General features: G+C 37.2%; 1 protein-coding gene across 2 annotated transcripts in view; it reads left to right on the top strand.

Moving 5' to 3' along the window:
• The first annotated feature begins 279 nt into the window (after nt 1-279).
• The window catches only part of LOC306878372 (cell adhesion molecule 4-like), a 151,260-nt gene continuing 130,001 nt past the window's right edge, over nt 280-21,538 (top strand). Inside the window, exon 1 of one of the 2 annotated variants that reach the window (XM_079430687.1) lies at nt 280-526. In XM_079430687.1, the coding sequence (XP_079286813.1) occupies nt 454-526 (73 nt within the window). In that variant the 5' untranslated portion in view covers nt 280-453. The remainder of the gene's footprint in view (nt 527-21,538) is intronic. The other variant, XM_079430686.1, reaches the window with a different exon arrangement.

The following is a 21,538-nucleotide window of genomic DNA, read 5'->3' as shown; positions in this document are numbered from 1 at the left end:
TATTTATATTCCACGCTCAAAACTTTATTGATCGCCACTGTAATTCATCACGTTAATATATAGAGCGGTTCATTTCGAGGCTAGGACTCGTTCCAATAGCTGTTCTAGAGCTATGAATTCGGTGTCTAGCACATTGTCTTTTTTAATAAAAACAAACAGTTATTGTCTTATAATATTATACTCTTTACCCCGCCCATGGTTGGGTGTGCGTCGGTCATTGTCAAATCCGATTGGTTGTGGCTGAGCCAAAGAAAAACCGGCGCTACTACATTTCCACCTTTCATTCAGAGTAGTGTATCAGATTGAGTGTGCTAGTATGTCATACACAACAATTCCAGCTAACACTGGAGTTGAGAAAAGACATAACTCGTAGGTGAGAGCCTGCGCGCTCATGTTATTCTAATTCCTATCAAAGGAGGAGGAATTAACAGAGAGACCGGAATAACACACACGATGGCATTTTCTTCTTTTTGGAAGTATTGCGCTCCCCTTTCTCTCCTACTGCTCCTGTCCTATTCGCAGACAGGTAAGACAATATTTATTCAGTCCATAAACAGTTTGGAAGTTATCTGTCCCATGAACGCGGACAGATGTTTCACTAGAGAGAACTATATTGATCTGTTCACTAATGTTGCCATCGCGAGATGTATAGAATAGCCATCTATATGTAAACACATCGGCATCGCATACAACATCATGGGAGCATTAAATGTGCTAGAAATCACGTTGTTTTAAACATTCATACGAAAGTGAAATTAATTTTGTTTCCCTCAAAGTTCTTTCTGTTCCGGTTTTCAGGCTTTCTGCTATTTTAGGTGCAGTTCAGGCTAATTATCGTTTATTTTGGTCAGTATTTGCGTCACTCACCTGCACCTCTGCTGACTCCGTTTGCTCTAGTAATAAAGGGAGTTCGCTCAATAACTGCTTGAACAGTAGGCTACCCTTCACATATGTGGCTTGCTAATTCATTTTCAGATAGCTACGTTTCTATCGGTGCATTCACAGCGTGCTTTGTTGTCGCGCGCATCATTGTTCTGTGCACAGTGCTGTTTCTTTGTGTATGCGTAATGTTCATTCATTTACCGATGTCCTTTGAGATCTCGATACGTAGCCTACGTATATGGCCATTGCGACAGTCAGTACAAGAGCGCAGGTACTATGAAATCACGCGCTGTTCGGAGGTCCCGCTCTGAGCTCCGCTGCGCAGACTATCCCAAATCTGTCTCAAATACAAGACTGTCAGAGCAAATCCCAACACGGGCCGCGTATTTCATGCTTGCCATCGCATGATAAATGCATCTGCCGCTGTCCTGGGATTTGGATTACAAGAGCATCTTGAAGATACTAGCTGGCCGTTTAATTCTTCTCTTCAAGCTGTGCCATCTGTTTGTAAGATGATTCAAATTAATAATTATTAAGCAAGAGCGAAAATAGTCTGGGACAAAAAAATTTTATTTTTATTTTTATTTTTGGTGGCTTTAACTCGTGCCCACGTGCCAAAACGCTTTGACTTTTATAAATATACTTTTATAAAATGACATTTTCATAGAAATTGCAATAAGCAGTTTAATGAACAGAAGATGTACATTTTAATACAATCTAGGTATGTACATGGTAAAGGCATAGAAGCATGGGGGCAAACAAAGCGAAATGATAGTTCCTCACTTCAGTTCCTCACTTCATGTTTTGAATTTTATGGAAACAGTATTAATATATTTATCTGTTTGAGATTCTAAAAGCATTCCTTTGTTGACTTCAGGAGCTATTTGTGGTCCAAGCTACTGGCAGGTTTGTGTGTGCGGTTGTTTGTTTTATACTGTCTAATAATCAGTGAGCAACTGATGTTTTTTTTTTTTTTTTTTTGTCTGTAGCTACACATTGCTAATCTTGCTGTAGTTGTGGCCACATTTGGATATGAAGAAATGTGTAGAATTGTATTAGTGGGTATAAGCTTTGCAGTTATGGGTATATGTATGTTCTCATTGCTCAAATGTCAGGGTGTCTCTTCATTTGGACCTTGGAGGTCAAGAGGGAGCTACTGTCATTAATCTCTCCAGTGACACGAGGTAAAATAACAGAGAAAAAGGGGGGTTGGGAAGGGACAGAAGGATGGAGACAACTGATTATCACACCCCTTCATCATTTAATTCAATAGAGAATTTTTAGACGAGACTGCATAACTTGTTTCCAGAAAAAAACATGGAAAAGTTCATTTCTAAGAGATGAGCAAGAGGAAAAGATGGGGGAGAGAGAACGGGGAGGAAAAAGAAGGAAAGTGTGTGAGATGAAATTATCTTTCTACCTACTGAAGCAGAATGAAAAAGAGAGAAATAGACAATGAAGAAGAGGTAAAGATGTAAACGGAGTGAAAAAGTAGAAGACTGCCAGGGAAACAGATGGAGTGACAGGGATAATGGGAGGAAGAGACTTGAACCTTTAAGAAACCACTCTATCATAGACTGAGAGATCAGGGGAAAATAAAGATATAGTGTGTATGTGTGTGGAGGTGTGTGTAAAACCGCCCCTTCCCCCAGCACAACAAATACAGAATGTACTAGGCTCAGTGACTGTGTGTGTCCCTTGGGCACAGGCCTGCAGACTCATGTTGTGTACTCTATCTGAGCCCCTCTTTCTCTTTTTGCCTCTCTCTCATTGTCTTTCTCTCCATCTCTCTCCTTCTGCATCCCCTTTTTTGCAGTGCTGTGTGACTGACGCACACGAGCACACACACAGTTAACGACCACAACTGTGCCAGCCGCATTCTGCATGCTGCATTCTTTGCCCGTCCTCTCTCATCACTGGCCCTGCACAGTTAATCATCTCTATTTGTTTATTCGATGGCAAGCAATATGAGAGCCATTCGTTTAAATCTGTTTTCATCATTTTTTGGGACTCTGTCAATGTTTCTTCTGCTGGAGGGCCAAATTGCCTCCTAATTGGAAAAAAGTATAAAAATAGCTGCACAGTTTAAGAGAATTTGTATGGATTCTCTTTTTTCTTTGAGTAAAATGCAATTATATGTTGTAGTTATAATAGTTGCCTTATTATACAGTTTGACATGACTAGTCATGTGGATAAAGGTTGAAAAACAGCCATTGTTTTAATATATCAGGGCTCCATGCATGCGACTAAAATGGTTTCAGATGCAACAAATAATAAAAATTGATGACAACAATTTAAAATCGAATTGCCATAGGCAGCATTTGGGAAAACTTTGTGCGTCTCTGTGGTTTTGGCAGTTATTCTCAGTGTTTCCCACATGCACCAATGAACAGCATGAGTCATGATGTCTGATTCATGAACAAATTACTCTTATGAACTGGTTATTTTTATTGAGTGAGTCAAAAAGATTAACAAAACTAGCTTGTGAGTTAGTGGTTTGAATCAGACTTACTCAGTGAATCGTGAGTGAGTACTGCAACAATAATTTTTTCAGATATAATTTGACATGAACAAGAACGATTATTTGTGATTTAATATAGATATTTGTTGTGATAAATGTTATTAATGCTATTATTTGCCTCAGTGAGGTCCAATTGTAATGTTGAACTGACTGTAAAGGTAATTTTGTTTGGGAGTAAAACTGTAAAGTGAGCGACATCCTAAAACCATAATAAACACAATATTTGACTTTTTTCAAACAGGCATCACTATTTTACAAAACAGTGTGATATTTATACGACACAAATATAGTCAGGATAAAATGGGAACTACACCACTTCTGAAAAACGATCTGTAAACTAAAAAAAGAGACATCTGACTCCTAAATATTTCATTTCGAACTCCCTAGCCATTTTTTAGTCTGGAGCCCTGTATATATATATATATATATATATATATATATATATAGGGAATGGAAATCAAATACATCTTTTGTTTTGCACGTTTGATTTCCTAGTCTTATTCAGATGCAAAATTGGTGCATTATGTAGGGTAAGCGTTATAGGATTAACGCATGTAGGACAGAGATTGGTATTTTCACTTGATACTTTATTCTGTAATGCCATGAGGAAGCCTTTATCTTAAGCCAAGGTTTATCCTTTGATTCCAGTGTATGGTTGTGTAATTCCCCCAGTAAAATAAAAATGTTGACATTTAATTACACTGGAAGCCCTCCTACCAGTATGTTAAAAACAGACATGTAGTAAAGCCTTCAGGTACTCGCTTCCTATTTTTACTCTCATTTCACAGTGAACACTAAACCCAGGCTCAGAATAGACAAATATAGTTAACCTATAGAGGGAGAGCTACCTGGCTTTCTCTTATCACTGTAATAGATTACACATTTTATAGCCCTATATAAACAGATGTTCCTTAAGGGATCCTATTGTTACTCAACAACACAGCCTAAGAGTCATATGTGTGTTAAAACTTGTGAACACCTTTAATTTGAGCATGAGGAGATAAACAGGGAGGAACAGACCTATTTCAAATCGTTTCAAGGAAGGGCTGGATGGATTCATCATTGTGTTTTATGGTGCCGTTACAAGGTCTGGGTTTGTCGCAGGTGGCGTGTCTCGGTAACTGTATTTCACTGTAATTATCTTCAATCTGATTCGACTGATTAGACACTCCTTTCATTTTCTTGTTCGCTCTCATCGCCTGCCTGCCTGCGGTCATTCATATTAGAAGCAATATTTTATGTCTCATTTCAGAGCTGAAGATATGGTTATTGGAAGACTGTGCGGCTTTTAAATGACAGAAATGATGAATAAGGCGCTTGTGGTCAAGTTGACTACAAACGTTATTGAGCAATGCCAGCACACTGCTGTTATGAAACCGAAACTCTTCCATCTCTCCCAGAAGTCTCGACTATTATTCTAATGAAACACACACAGAAAGGTGCTTCAATTAAACAGGCTTATTTTTCAGGGTTATCACTCTCAAGCTGTTTCTGCGGCTTGCTTTGATTGAATCCAAGCATATTCATTGTGGGAATTTAAGTGCTTGCTCTCTGATGTGAATTATTGAAATGTGCCTGTTCGTACTGGACCCGATTCTGTCTGTGTCACTTGTGAGAAGGCAAAACCTCGCCAGACACAAGTTGTCAATAATTCAGACTTGGGTTGTGAAGTGCAGTCTGATTCAGATTTTTCTTCCTTTTGTCCTGTGAGATGTCTGAGTGGCAGATTTGCTGTCTGGTGCCTTACTATGCCTTTCTCAGCATGGAGAATAAGACTTCAGAATAGCAGTGCATTGTTTCAGCATGGAAGATAAGCTTGGAGGATAGCAATGCATTTTTTTCTCAGTGTCTTTATTTCACAGCTTGAGAATCAAATAGAAATTTAGCAATCTGAAATTATTATTTTTCTTTCTAACAAGTACCAAGATAAATGGTAGTTTAATGTTTTTTTGTTTTTTCTTTGAGTTACTTAGGGGTCTCAAGTCTTTAAAACTAGAATTAGAATTCAGTCAGTGAACGCGTGCAGTGAAGAAAAAAAAACTCATCTGAACGCCTCTGATTGGCCATAGCATTCATAAGCTTAACAGACTTGTGCGTGATTGGTTATAATGCGCAACACTGTAAAAGTGCTTTAAAAAATCATGGCCCAACATTGAGCAGATCTAAATTAAATGCTGCGGCCAACACTTTTCATTTTCAATTTATTTGAGATAGCCGTAATGGATTTAGTTGAACTGTACTGCAGCATTTGTCTCCGTGTGTTTTGCTGTAGTTTCTACAAGAAACTGGGGATATGCAGATATTACATCATTGATAGGCGACAATGAACAGGGAGGAGTCATTATTTCAAATTTACAAATCCTTGGGAACTTTTGGGATAACGCAAGTACACAACTGCATGAAATATATCACACTGTGCAAGTAGTTTTTGGATATTTTTTTAATGAAAATCTTACATATTGTGCCTTTAAATAACTGGTACTAAATCGGTACTAAAGCCTAAACACTTAGGCTTTCAGATTTTGGATCTAGGGATCCATATGGGGCAGCAAAAAGGGGTTTATCTATGGATTTTTTTTTTTAGGGCTGTCAAAGTTAAAATACTAATAATATAAGTATTTAAAAAAACAACTTTAATCAAGTTATTTTTTTTTTTTTTTACTTGTAGCTCTAAAAAAACAGAAAACAAATCTGGATGGACATTATTCATAAATTTTACACACATTTCTGTTAACCCTAATGCACAACCCAATGAAGTGCAAAATTCAAAATACAGGTTAAAAAAAAGAATTGGAAGCAATCAATACGGAAAATTCCTTCATAGTAATACAGTGCATTGTGCCCCATTTTTACAGATTTCTTTCTCAACATTTTTTCAGATAATATTTTAAATACCTGTGACTAGTTGATTTTGAAAATATGTACTTTTATTCATCTCTCACTTTGACAATATCACAAAATCATGAGCAAAGACCTTTTAGTTTTGTTCTCCTACCAAGAAAATCACCTTTGGAATTTTATCTTAGAGAGAGACTTGTAAGAAACAGAGCTGCTAATGTAGAGAGAGAGTAAAAATGAAAGATGAGACTGTGAGACATGAAAAGAAAAAGTGGAGAGGAGAGCGAGCCAGACTTAAGTGGATGATGTGGTCGATTGCCACAGAGGTGAACATTCTTCCATATAGAGGACAGAGTTGCCATGACTTTGCTAACTCTGCCCTGTGCTTGTTCAACAGCCCCCTAACCTCTGTCTTTTCTCGCGCTCCTACTTTCGTTTCTTTGCCTCATCCTTCCACCAGTTTCCAAGGCTCCCGCAGCGTCTCTGTTTCCTACCCACATGAGGTAAAGGTCCCAGGCTTTTGCAGTAATTACAGGAGTTTGAGTGGCACTAAAGCCCTCACTAGGTTTGATTGGATGAAGGGCCCATTAGAACTAAAACGGGCCCCTGCTCCAGATGGAGTGTGTGTGAAAGGCTTCGTAGCTTCTTGAGAGGGAGACTAATGCCGCCTGCACATTTTGTGGAGAGCGTGGAGGTGATAATGAAGCTGTGGATGAGTGCAGAGTGCTGGAGGGAGCAGCCCTTACTCGGGACAGGTGTGTGAGAGACGAGTCAAATCTGACCTCAGCACATCCTCATGCAGGGAGAGAGAGATTGAAAAAGAAGAAGAGGGGAGTGGATGAGAGGGATTTTTCACTTATTTTCCTATAAATATTGAAAGCCAAAGTGTGCAGTTTAAATGTTTAAAAACCATCCCTAATCCCAGTTTATTATGCAGAGACAACTTTATATAAGCAAAAACTGTGTAAACGCTGTGGCTCTGTGGCAAAATGTCCAAATATTACTCTGTTGGTTTAAGCAGTCTGACCAGCTCAACATAGCAACAATGGCCAGCTAATGGTGAGAGTCTGTTTGCCAATGGTAGACACAAGGGCTGCATCTGAAATTGCACATTTCCTTACTATATAAAGTAGGCGAAAAACAGTATGTGACAAAAAAAAGTACGTCCAAATTCACTGTACTCATAAAAGAGTAGGCAAAAAGTACCCAGATGGCCTACTACTTCCAGCGAGATTCTGAAACATCCATGCATACGAGGGACATTTTACTATCCCATGAGGCCACGGGAGAGGATTTGTGTATGACAGTGTTGTGACACAACTGATGCTGGTAGGTCATGTGATAATGACAACATGGTGAATGGTGACATGTAATTACTTCAAAATTCAGAATAAGTACCTATTCAAGAGAGTGTGCAATTTTGGACTCAGCCAAGGAAACCTGTCTGAAAGCAGTCAGTTTTATACAGAATAAATCTGCACTCTGGAAATATTTTATTAAAAATATTCTTCTGAATGTGTAATACCAACTGGAGTCATACAAACAGATTTTCTAATTATTTTTATTTTTTGGCAATTTTATCGATAAGCACAGTAAGACGTAGGGCAGGAAATCCTGTGTGTTAGATGGAGAAACATGATTAGTTGGGTGTTTCTTCAACTTTGAGCACTTTTATGTTTCGGGGGCTGATTGTTAAAACAACAGATAAGTTTTTTATTTTTTGTTATTTGAAGGCCAGCTGCCTTGGAAACATTTCACTATCCCTTCATTTATTTTTTTACTGCTTTTCAAATGGATTTCATGTCAGGAAGACCCACTCTTTCAATGTTAAAGTATAAAATTCCTTTATAAAATATATATGATTACACATACCTGATGATCTAAACAAAGATTTACTTTAATTTGTTTACTTAGGGTACAGCAGTGTCAGTGAAGAGCTTGATATGAAATCAGGGCTTGCAACATCTCTAGCCCGACGTCCCGGGGCTATTGTGTTTTCCAGTCGGCTACCAAAATGTATCACTGCCCTGCCCGACGGGCTATATACAGGGCTCTCACGCAGTGTTACCTCTAAGGCCGCGCAGAAGAAATAATGTGCCTCGTGCACACAAAAATGAGTTGGGAAGCCATTTGATTGAATGCCGCAGTAAAAGGGAAAGAATAGCAATGCTCGGGCAAACCGCTATAGAGCTGATGTCACGGTTTACAGGTTTCATAGAAAGAGAACGATATGCACCAAATGAGTCGCTGTAGAAACTGAATACTTCAATGGCTGCGGTGCGCTCAACACGAGAGACAACGCAATGACGTGAAATAAAACGTCCTCATGTATTAAAGAAGAGTGGCTTGATTAAGTGCTGGAAATAACAGAGGATGGGAAAAGAACGTAACAAAACTCTGAAACATGTTCAGTCACACACAAGAGTATTGTACAAACTGTACTTCATAACGATGTTTAGACCGCTATAGAAGAATTAATGTTCACATTTTTTATATTTAACTTACAGATCTCAGCTTAAGTTTTACTTCAGTTTGTATTCTATTCTATCAGTTTAAATAGTTTGTTTTGATAATATATTATGGTAGGGCTATATTATAAACCTGATAAATAATTGACCTTGTTTTTGAGTTTTTGACTTTGAGTCTCTTGCTCATCAAGGCTGTATTCATTTCAAAAATACAGAAAAAACTGTGATATAGTGAAATATTATTGCAATTTCTAATATTGGTTTCCTATTTTAATACCTATACTTTAAAACAGCATTTATTCCTGTGATCAAAGCTGTAATTTCAGCATCATTACTCCAGTCTTCAGTGTCTTCAGTGTCCAGTCTTTTTGGGCTACCAAAATCTGAAGAGTACCTGCCCGAAGGGCTACCAGGGATTTTGAAATTTTGCGAGCCCTGGAAATATAGGAGATATCACCTGAGCAGAATATTTATTTTATTGTTTTATTATATAATTTCTATCATTTCAATTCATTAATTTTTTTAAGATACATACCATAAAATGTTAGCTAAGACACTTGAGTCAGCCATTTTTTTCTAAAATGTTTTTCAAAATGTTATTTCCATAATTTTCATTTCCTTCACAGAATCATTTGAGATGAGTGGAAATGACATTGTGGTAGGATTTTTCATGACCTTCAGAAAAAAAATGACACAAATTCTTCTATGTCCACTATTGAACATTGTTAGTAGAGAAATTAAACTAGTGAGTGTGAAAAGTGTGTTTAAGAGCGTATGTGCCCATGGTTGAAGAAACACCCAGTTACCATGGTATATATTTGTAAGGGGAGAGGGAGGAGGGAAAAAGGAGGAAGAAAAGGCTGAAGGTTTAAAGGAGAACAGCATGAAGGTCTCAGCACCTACACTACACAGTTCAATGGTCTGTGAAACAGTGGAGAATGGGAAGTTAAAGAGGCTAGTGTGCACGCCACCAGACTTGACTGAGGAGACTGGAGAGCAAGAGATGGAGGGAAGAATAACAAACAACTGAGGTAGTCGAAGAATCACTGGGAAGAAAGAGCAACACATTAGAGTGGAGGTTAAAAGATCCTGCATCCAGTGGGAACATTAAAGAGAGAGTACAAAGTGAGTAAGTAGCTGTGTGAAAACTAGTTGTGTAGGTGACTGCAGCAAACAGCAAAAACATGGCACCATCACAAAGTGAGAACACAGATGATCAATGAGGACATTTTACTGCAGGCCACCCACCTGTCTGGAGCTGAGTGGCAGGTCAGGGGTGAAGCGCTCGCACACACAAACACAATCACATTTCCCTCCCAGTCTTCTGCTCTCACTGATATGCCCACTGAAGCGCTCAGCAGTGGGCTGGTAAATGAGAATTGCAGGATTGTGCAACATTCATAACTGAAGAATTGGCTTCCTTTTTAATTTATGAATTTGAATTAAATTAGTAAATTATTATTTGTTTACTATAATAGTTATTAATATTTTGAAGTTGCTTTTTTGTTAATGTTTCCAGCTTTAATTTGAATTTTAGTATTAATTATTTATACACACACACACTTTTACTTTTAGTCATTTAGCAGACGCTTTTATCCAAAGCGACTTACAAATAAGAAAGGTAACTAAAAGTTAATACTCTGTAAATAATCTATACATACCCATTTAAGAAAATACAGAAATTAAATAAAATTGACAAATGCATACAACAACATTTCAATAGTACACATAAAAAGGGACAAAAAGAAATAAAAAAATAAAAAGCGATACTTACTGTATATCCTTTATATATATATATATATATATATACAGTGCCCTCCAAAAGTATTGGAACAGTAAAGACAAAATTGCTCTGTTGGCTGTGGAGTCAAGACATTTACAAATATGATTAAAAGATGAATATGAGACAAAACTACAGAATGTCACATTTTATTATTGGGTGATTCAACACATAGATGTTTTACCAGCTAAGAAGATCAGCACTTTTAGAGTTTCATCCCTCTATCTGATGTGAATTTGTATGCTAAATGAAAAGAGGAAGTCAGTTAGAGCTCTAGCAAAAACAAAGGGCATGGACAAATCAAGAGTTTGGAAATCACCAGCAACCAACAACGACCTGATCGGCTGAGAAAACAACAGTAGTTGATGACAGACAAATCATAAAAGCTGTGAAAATGAACCCTGAAAGACGTGTCTGTAAAATCACCAACAGCTTCCAGAAAGCTGGGGTGATGCTCTGACAATCTACTGTCCTCAGGAGACTTTGACAGAATTACAGATGCTACACAGCAAGATGCAAACCTCTGACCAGCACCAAAAATAGAAAGGCAAGATTAGAGTTTGCAAAAAAGCACAAAGGTGAGCCAGAAGAGTTTTGGAACTGTTTATGGACCGATGAGACAAAGATGAACCTTTATCTAAGTGACGGGAAAACAAAAATGTGGAGAAAAAAGGGAACTGCAATGATCCCAAGCATACAGCCTCATCTGTAAAGCATGGTGGAGGTGGTGTCATGGCATGGGCATGCATGGCTGCTTCTGGAACAGGCCCTCTCAACTTTACTGATGACTTAATGTATGATGACAGTAGCAGAATTAATCTTGCTTACCAATATTCAAGAAAATGCCACCAGATTCATTGGGAAGTGCTTCATATTGCATCAGGACAATGACCCAAAACACCCTGCCAGTTCAGTCAAGGAATTTATAACGGCAAAGAAATGGAAAGTCTTAGATTGCCCAAGTCAATCTCCAGATTTAAATCCGATTGAACATGAATTTCACCAGCTGAAGAGGAGAGTAAAGGCAGAAACTCCCCAAAACAAGCAACAGTTGGAACTGGCTGCATTAAAGGCTGGGAAAAGTCTTTCAAAGGATGAGACCAAGAGTCTGGTGATGTCTATGGGTCACAGACTCACTGCTGTGATTGTGTTCAAGGGATCTGCAACTAAATAATAGCTTTTAATATCTGCCTTATGTTCAACTGTCCCAATACTTATGCTCACATCAATGAGTGGGATGAACTCTAAAAGTGCTGTTCTTTTTATTTGGTAAAACATATATGTGTTGAAACGGCTAATAATAAAATGTGACATTCTGTAGTTTTGTCTCATATTCATATTTTAATCATATTTGCAAATGTCTTGACTTCACAGCCAACAGAGCAATTTTGTCTTTACTGTTCCAATACTTATGGAGGGCACTGTATGTATATATATATATATATATATATATATATATATATATATATATATATATATATATATATATTTAAATTGTATGTCATTTTTATTAGTTGTTTAGATATTACTATTTACTAATATTTAAGCTTCATTTATTTTGATTTCAGTTTAGTTTTAGTTTTATTTATTTCTAGTTGATTTTAGCGCTTCAAAATTATTTCAGTTATTGCCAAGACAACTTTCCAAATTTTTGTTTATAGTTTACGTTTTTATCTAATATTTATTAGATTTTTATTTTATTTCAGCTTTATCTTAATTAAGAAAGGTAAAGGTAAAACTGAAAAATAATTTAAGTTTTAGTTAAAAAAAATTATCCTGACTGAAATGACAGAAAGAGGAATTTATTGAATTGAATTCTTGAGAGTGAATTGTTCTTTCATTCTGGTCCACAAAATATAATCAAACATTATTAAAAATCAATCAATCAATCAATCTTAAAACTTCCGAGGCTTTTTCAACATTTTCAAAACTTTTAAAACAAAGATTTAAGGTCAAAGTTGTCTGGACAAACTTTGCTTTTCTAGTTGGCAGTTACAGTCATATGTGAATTTTTAAGTCCATACCTTGCATTCAAATTCAAATAACTGCATGCTGTATTAGATTCTCTATTCTGTTTGCGGTCTCATTTCAAATTTTGAAATTCAAATGGCAGAGAGAATTACTGCTTAAATACAAAGAGCGGACCTGACAGAAAACTGGCACTTAGCTTGGAAGGAACGGAACATAAATGAAGGTAATTACTTTCCTGTACACTCTCACAAAGCGATCTGCACCACTGTTATGGGTCAAGGGCCACACAGAGGAACGAATACATGGTCAGGCAATAGATATCCCTCACAGGAAACACCAAACGCTAAATGATACATGCTCTCAGCGATAATGATTATCTGGAGATTACTTTACTCAACAAATTGAGGTGATGTGAGATGCAGGATTGATAAGCACTTCAAACGTGGATCAGAGCCAGACTGTATAACACCATCCAACACTGCGGCATCAGCACAACTCTGTCCCCCTTTCCAACCTGAGAACAATGAATTCAGGCTTGGGAGTGAACCTTTGATCTGGGATATTTAGTAAGCGGTAAATAAATCTTCATTAGCCGTAATGAATTTACACCACCAATCAAAAAACATCAAAAAGTTGCTGGTAATTCCACAATTAAAATCTCAAAGCACGCCTTGAGGACGAGGGCAGCGCTTGTGAGTATGCGCTTGTGGTGGTTAGACTTCGTATTGCTTGGTAAAAAACAAAGAAACGGCCGTGAGGTCATCTTCTTGTTGTACTGGCCATGCGGAGAGTTTGTCCTTCCAGCTGGTGAGCAGAATTGGCCCGAGGCTCCGATAGCAGGAGATTACTTTCTCTAACAATGGATTACGTTTCCAAGATTGTCTCGGTTCGAGGGGTGTGCGCGAGGAGCTGAGACATCCCGGACTTGCGACCTTGACGATGGGTGATTGTGGGAACTCGGCTCCTGGGAGCTCTTAGCGAGAATAGGAAACTGCATAATAAGCCAGGAAAGTTTTTAGTATGAATGAATGCAGCCGTGACTGTGGCTGGGCCGGAGATTTGGAAGTCTTGTTTCTTGTACCCCTGAGACCAAACATGGAGCGCTCGACAATCTCGCAACTCATCTGAAAAATAAATAATGTTATCATCTCTCGCACACGAGTGGGAGAACTCACGTCCCCCTCTGCCTCGCCGGCAAATCGCATTGCTGTGCAAGCTGTTATATTAACAGTAAATTCTGATGCAAACACACAAATCTGAACGATTCACTTTTTGAGGTGAATATTGGCCTCCAGCACCTCGGGGAAGAGTGTAATTTGTCAGTATATACCGCTTTAATTACCCATGATTCTCCTTCACCTTATCTGTGTTCAACTAATGAAGCTCTGAGGAATGCGACTGGCGGCTACAGGAAATTGTCTAATTAAAAAAAAAAGATTGCTTATATTTGGAAGATGGATGGCAGCATATGACTCTCAGAGTGACATTTAAGCACATGGATTTTGTTGAAGCAAACGGAATTGGTTATTAAGGAACTGGTTACAGAAAATAGATGCAGGCATGTGGTTGTTTCAGGGTAAAAGAAGTTTAGCCAAAAATGAAAATTCTGTTATCCTTTATATCCTCACCTTCATGTCATTCCAAATCAGACTTTCTTTTGTGAAAAACGAGAGAAGAATGCATTGGAACCAATTGTCATTGTATGGACACAAGGATATTTGTGACCCTGGACCACAAAACCAGTCATAAAGGTCAATTTTGAGATTTATACATCACCTGAGAGCTGGATAAATAAGCTTTCCGTTGATGTACACTCTTAAAAATAAAGGTGCTTCAGAAGGTTCTTCAAGCGATGTCATAGAATAACCATTTTTGATTCCACAAAGAACCATTCAGTAAAAGAACCATCTCTTTCTTACCTTTTTATAATCAGAAGAACCTTCTTTCACCACAAAGAACTTTTTGTGAAACAGACAGGTTCTTCAGATGTTAATAATTTTGACAAAAAGGTTCTTCTATGGCATCGTGAAGCACCTTTATTTTTAAGAGCGTATGGTTGCTTAGGATAGGACAATATTTGGCAATCTGGATATTTGGAATCTGAAGGAGCAACAAAATCAAAACATTGAGAAAATCACCTTTAAAATTGTCCAAATTAAGTCCTTGGCAATGCATATTATAATATTACTAATCAAAAATTAAGTTTTGATATGTTCATGGTAAGAAATGTTAAAATATCTTCATGGAACATGATCTTTACTTAATGTCCTAATGATTTTTGGCATGAAAGAAAAATCAATAATTTTGACTGATACAATGTATTGTTGGCTATTTCTACAAATATACCCCTGCGACTTAAGACTGGTTTTGTGGTCCAGGCCAGGGTCACATTTTTCAAAATATCTTCTTTTATTTTCCTCAAAAGAAAGTCATACAAAGTTTGGAATGACGTGAGGAGGAGTAAATTATGACAGAATTTTCATTTTAGGGTGAACTATGCCTTGAAGGAAGGTCTCATTTTGAGACGAATCTCTCCAACATGGCTGAAAATGGCAGAATAAAATTGTTCTTGCTTCATGTCCTGGAGGTAAACTCTGACATCCGTATGGATTTTTTTCATATTAAGCTTTTCAACAACATTCGCCCCTCTCTCACTCTGTTGGCTTCTGACCTCTTCAGCTTTATCCGTAACACACATACACATGTACACACACAGTAGCTATCCCTGGTGATCACTCAAGTTATAAGTTACGATGTGATATCTGTGATGTAGGGGATAGTGATTTTCATGGTAGTTGCCATGGGCTGTGTTTTGTAGAGGAAGCTGTGTGTGTGTTCGGCAGGTGCTCTGTAGCAGGGCATTCAGTCCAGGTGTCCAAATTTGATGCCTGTGACTGTTTTGTGCTCATTTACATACAGAAAATCTGTTGTGGTTCTATTTCCACCTCCACCAGACATTGTTACACCACTGCCCCTCTTTAGTCTCTCTGCTCTCTATTGTCTTTTTTAGGGAGCTGCAAACAACTTAACCTTAAGCAGATATGCTTTGATTTGTTAATTTTACGAATTCCTCAATTATATAGTGTATGTATGCTATACAAAAAACATACATTGACTGTTCTCAGTTTGACCGCAGCAGAACTGTCCACCACATATTTTATAATATACATAAAAAATATATGTTTACAGGTAAGAGGTGGAATGTTCTGCAGGAGCCATTGCTTTACACTCTATAAAGTATTTCAAGCAATATCTATCTATCTATCTATGTATATATAATAAAAAATATATTTTATATATTTAAAATATATAAATTAAAAAAATATATTATTTCAGGTAATTTTTCTTGTTTTTATGATTTTAGTTTCAGTTTTATTTAACTACTGTATAATAACCATTTTTCAAATGTTTGGAGTCAGTGAGATTTAAAAAAATAAATAAATTAACATTTTTATTCAGCAGTAATGCATTAAATTGATCAAAAGTGACACTAAAACATTAACAATGTTACAAAAGATTTCTATTTCAAATAAATGCTTTTCTTTTGAACTTGAATAACTCTGAACTGCGTTGAAAGTTGAATTAAAATAATCAGAGTTTTCAAATCGCTGATAATAAACTCATTTTTACTGATTACATATTTAAATATAAAATACATCCATATAAAAATAAATCCAGTACAATAAAGTATATTTAAATATAAGTGAAATTTTGACATTATCAGGGTCAAAAACATTCTCTCCTAAACAGTATGCATCATACTATATGTTAAGTATTATAAATAGCAGTTTAATGTACTATTAGAATTAAAGTTTAATTTTCTTGCAGATTCCCACACCCAGTGGTCCCTATGGCCAGTACATTTCTGATTGTAGCCCTAATTTCTTTCCTTAATAGTCTCTCTCTTTGACTCTTTCTTTAAATTTCCTAATTTCTCTCTCGGTCTACTGAAGTGTGCTCTTTGCATCTGTGCTGTACTGCATTTTTGTTTTAGTAGATCTTTCTCACGTTTCTATTTCAGCCCACTGTTCATATTTTCCCTCAATCACTCCTTCCAGCACTGAAGTTCTTTACTTTCACTTTCAGAAGTCTCATTTCTCTCTCTGCTCACCTTCTTGTTGTCTGTTGCTCTCTTTGAATTTCAAGTCACCGTTCAGTTTGGGTGATATCCAGCGGGAGCTTTTCTGTACAGCAGTGGGACGTTTAAAACTATTTACTTACATCAATTTTTAATTTTCTCATCTCTCTGCATTATTGTCATGGTGAGGAATGTGAAGCAGACATGTCTCACTCGTTCATCTCTCTTCCCTTCTCTTTTCCCTCAATTTCCTTCTTTTCCCCCAAGCCCAGTTTATCTCTTTATCCATTATATATAGCTCTTTATGTCTCTCTGCCAAGCAATATAGCATAAGGTTTATGTGCCTATCAGGGAATAGCAGGGGACTGACTGGGTATTTATGGATGTGTGTGTGTAAAATATGCACTTGGTGACATTAGCGGTCATTGGCTCAGAAGTGTGCAGCTCTCTCACACACATACATTATTGTGCTTATGTCATTATTATGCAGAATGCATTTCTCTGCATGGCCTGTTCACATGCATGTGCGCGCACACACACACAGAGTTACCGAGAGAAAACTTTGAGAATTTGTACATTTAAAAAAATATATATAGTTTTTAAAAATGAGGAGGCCAAGTTTTCAGATATACCTCAGGGTACAAAATTGTCCCCAAAATATGGTTAAGCAAACACACACAATGTTTCTTTTACTTTGGACATTGCATGTAAGGGTTGATTAATTTTTATTTTTACTATTAATAAAGGGAAACATTTTATGTTAATACTACTTCTACTACTAATAGTTATTATTATTATTTTACTTTATTTATTTAGTTATTTATTTTTACAGATTTCAACTTGTTTTTTATATGAAGGTCATATTCAAAGCTATTGTTTAAAACTAGAATAATAAAAGTTTTTAAACTTCTTTTCTAACGATAAAACTGCCAATGAAGAATATGATTGAAAAATACAGAAAAAAAGAGAAAAAGAAATCAATGCAAATTTTTTAGGGTTTTTTTTTCCAGACAAGCTGTAATTTTGTGAAATGATGCAAAAAGTGTGAAAATATGTGAAATATTATGTAGTTGTGTGTATTTAGGATGCATAAAATGCCAGGTATGGAGATTTATTCCAAAAATGGGATTTCCAGCACCTTCATTTCTTTTTATTTTTGCTTTTATTTGGTTCATCTTAGGTCAGACTGAGAGTAAAAACTAGGTAAATACAGTAATATAATATAAATAATATAGATATACACATTACAAATACATATAACAGCACCTTCATTTCCATCATTAAACACAATACATCATTTGAGACATGGTGGACATTTTCATTACTTTCAGAAAATATGACACAATTGTCCTATACATTCAGTCATGGTCAGAATTATTGGCACCCTTGGTAAATATGATCAAAGAAGGCTCTGAAAATAAACCTGCATTATTAATCCTTTTGATCTTTTTTTTTTTTTATCACAAAAATCTCACCTTTCATTGAACTAAAACACGTGAAAATGGGGGGAAATATCATTATGAAATAAATGTTTTTCTCAAATACACGTTGGACACAATTATTGGTACCCCTAGAAATTCTTATGAGTAAAATATCTCTGAAGTATATTCCCATTCATATTCACAATTTTGAGCACTCCAGGGAGATTATGAACATTAAATTATCCAGCCATGGCTTCCTGTTTCACAGAAATATAAATAGGAGGGAAAACAAAGTCCAAATTCCCTTAATCATCCTTCACAATGAGAAAAAACAAAGAATATATTTCTGATGTGCATCAAAAGATAATTGAGCTTCACAAATTAGTGAAGTGGCTTTAAGAAAAGAGCTAGAGCAGTGAAAATTCCCATTTCCACCATCAGGGCAATAATTAAGAATTTCCAATCAACATAAAATGTTATGAATCTGCTTGGAAGAGGACATGTGTCTATATCGCCCTAATGCACGATGAGGAGGAGAGTTTGAGTGGCTGAAGACTCTCCAAGGACCACAGCTGGAGAATTGTAGGGAAAGGTTGAGTTTCAGGGTCAGAAAACCTTTAAAAAATTGTCAAACAGCCCCTACATCACCACATGTTGTTCGGGAGGGTTTAAAGAAAATTTATCCTCACTCATCCTAAAACAATCTCCAGCATATTCAGTTGTCAGACACGACTGGAACTTCAAATGGGACTGGCTTCTATGGTCAGATGAAACAAAAAAAAAATATTTTTAGCAGTAAACACTCAAGATGGGTTTGGTGCACAAAGGAATAAAAAAGTACCCCATGTGTACAATGAAATATACTGCTGTATTTTTAATGTTGTGGGCCTATATTTCTGCTGGTGGTAGGGGTGGGCGATATGACCAAAATCTTATATCACGTTATGACTAATTTTATATCACGATAACGATAACCATCAAACTCAATCAAACCTCTACAAATGATTCAGAATGCAGCGGCACGACTGATCTTCAACGAGCCCAAAAGAGCCCATGTTACACCTCTCTTCATCTCCTTGCACTGGCTACCAATGGCAGCTCGCATCAAGTTCAAGACACTGATGTTTGCATACAGAACTACCACAGGCTCAGCACCCTCCACTCACTATTACGAACCTACATCCCCTCCAGAAGTCTGAGATCTGCTAGTGAGCAACGCCTTGTGGTACCATCACAGAGAGGCTCAAAATCACTCTCCAGAACATTCTCATTCACCCCCCTAGTCAAGAGCAGTGAGAGATTTTCTAGCAATGTGCTATGATTAATATGAATTGCAGACAGAACAAATATTGGATAGCTTCCCCCTTAAGACCGAAGTCCGGATCCAATATACTGTTACATATGCGTTTTCTCTTTCAGCTGTTTCCTCTCTCTTAACACCTAAATCGCTGTGTTTATGAGGATACTTGCTAAGACAGGGATTCTGACGCATATAAGTGTGTTTATGTAATCGTTCAAAACCAATAAAGCGGCAAAAAATAAAAAATAAAATGCGCCATCCTCTCACACAGGAACAGAGACGGCGCATGCATATAGCTCTGTTGTTTGTGTTTCAACAGCTTAAAATCTGTTGTTTTAAAACTGCAGTGCTTAAAAACGCATGCCCGCGTGTTACAGATGTAGTCCCTCGTTTAGGAAGGAGCTCCTTGTTTTGTTCTGGTCGTTCTCCACCTGATTCTGTCTCCTCTTCATGCCCTGTGGTGGCGCGTAAAGATCGCAGTCATCCAAATGATGAAAAAGTATTACCGTAAACAATGTATTTTGCGACACCACGAAATAAACGATAAACGATGGATTCTATTAAATACCAACAGATAAAAAAATCAATAAGTGACTGACTCAGTTAGAAATGTTTGGATGTTTGGATCTTCCAACCGGACAATAATCTAAACACAAACCTCAAAAACAACACAAAATTGGGGTCACTGGGCACAAAACCATGCTTCTGCTATGGCCATTCCAGTCCTCTGACCTGAACGCTGTAGAAAATGAGTGAGATGAACTGAAGAGAAGCAGCACCGTCATGGAGCTGTGAATCTGAAGGCTATGGAGAGATTCTGAATGAAGGAATGGTCTCTGATCTCTTGTCAGGTGTTCTCTAACCTCATCAGGCATTATAGAAAAAAATTTAGAGCTGTTAAACTGGCAAATGGAGGTCTCAAAAAGTATTGAATAAAAGGGTGCCGTTAATTATGGCCAATGTGTATTAGAGAAAAACATTTATTTCATAATGATATTTCCTCCCATTTTAAATTCTTATTCTTCAAAGAAAGGTTAGATTTTTGTGATTTTTTAAAATAAAAGATCAAAAGGATTAATAATGCAGATTAATTTTCACAGCCTTCTTTGATCATATTTACCAAGGGTGCCAATAATTCTGACCACAACTGTATATACTTTGCAGTTGGAGATTGTTAGTAGTTTTATTAAAAATTAAATAAACTAGTGAAAAAGTAAATTACTTTAGTGCTCATAGTCGAAGAAACACTCTTATACAACTACCATTGCTCTGGACATGAAGCACCATGGGATGAATATATTAAAAATATTTGCATCTTGCCAAGGAATGATTTGGAACTGCAGTTTGACACGAATTCTCCTGAAGGCATTACCTTAACAGATTTCTTTATTCGCTTTCCAGCGGTTCAGTCGAGTCATGCTCCATCTAACAAAGCAAAAAAAAGTTTTAGTTCATTTGTACTGTATATATGTACATATTTCACAAGGCTCTCAACGAGAGGATAAAAAGAGCTATATAAACCACAGTCCTCCAGTGAAACCGACGGCAGTCTGGAAATAAAAGGGCTAGCTGAGCCCTCATCCACTCGTGAAATATCCCAACCGAGCAGTACCATCCAGACTTTCTGCCAGCTATACAGCTGCAGTGGGAACAATGGCACACATACACATACAAATGCGCTCACACACTCTTACTTAGGCACTCTGAGCAGGCTTGGACTAGCTGGCACACGCTCAGAATTTCAGGACAGGAGTGGACGAAGCGACCTAAGCTAACCCTGAGTTACATTTTACATGTCTTCACTAGCACACAGGGGTCTAGTGAACGAATGCAGACGGTGGATTTGACTCCCTTATGTTTTATAAAGTTTTATGGAGTCCTCCGTTAGTTTAAATTAGCTAGCGCTCATACAAACATGCACACACACACATACTCAAACCCCCATGCTGCCTAATGTGGTATGTTACACTCATAAAGTCCAAGACGCCTGAAGTCTAAGAACATCACACACTCCCACGGCCAACATGCTGTAGTCACACACACACGGACACACTTTCATTCTGTCACACTGGGCTATGGTAAGTCTTGGCTCTGCTGGGAGGTTTAACAGCAGCCAGAGGGGCATTTGTCCTTCACTCTCACTCCTACTCCTTTTTTCATCCTCCATCTTTAATTCAGCATCCCGACCCCCAAGTCCCAGCATCCACCTCTGCTCGCCGTCATTTATTTCTTCTCAAGTAGACCCTGCATCCCCCTCTCTCCCTGTCTAGGGGCTAAAT

The sequence above is a fragment of the Barbus barbus genome (assembly GCF_936440315.1).
Source record: "Barbus barbus genome assembly, chromosome: 12".
Taxonomy (NCBI): domain Eukaryota; kingdom Metazoa; phylum Chordata; class Actinopteri; order Cypriniformes; family Cyprinidae; genus Barbus; species Barbus barbus.
Note: the sequence above shows the minus strand (reverse complement) of the source record. Positions and strands in the feature narration are given on the sequence as shown.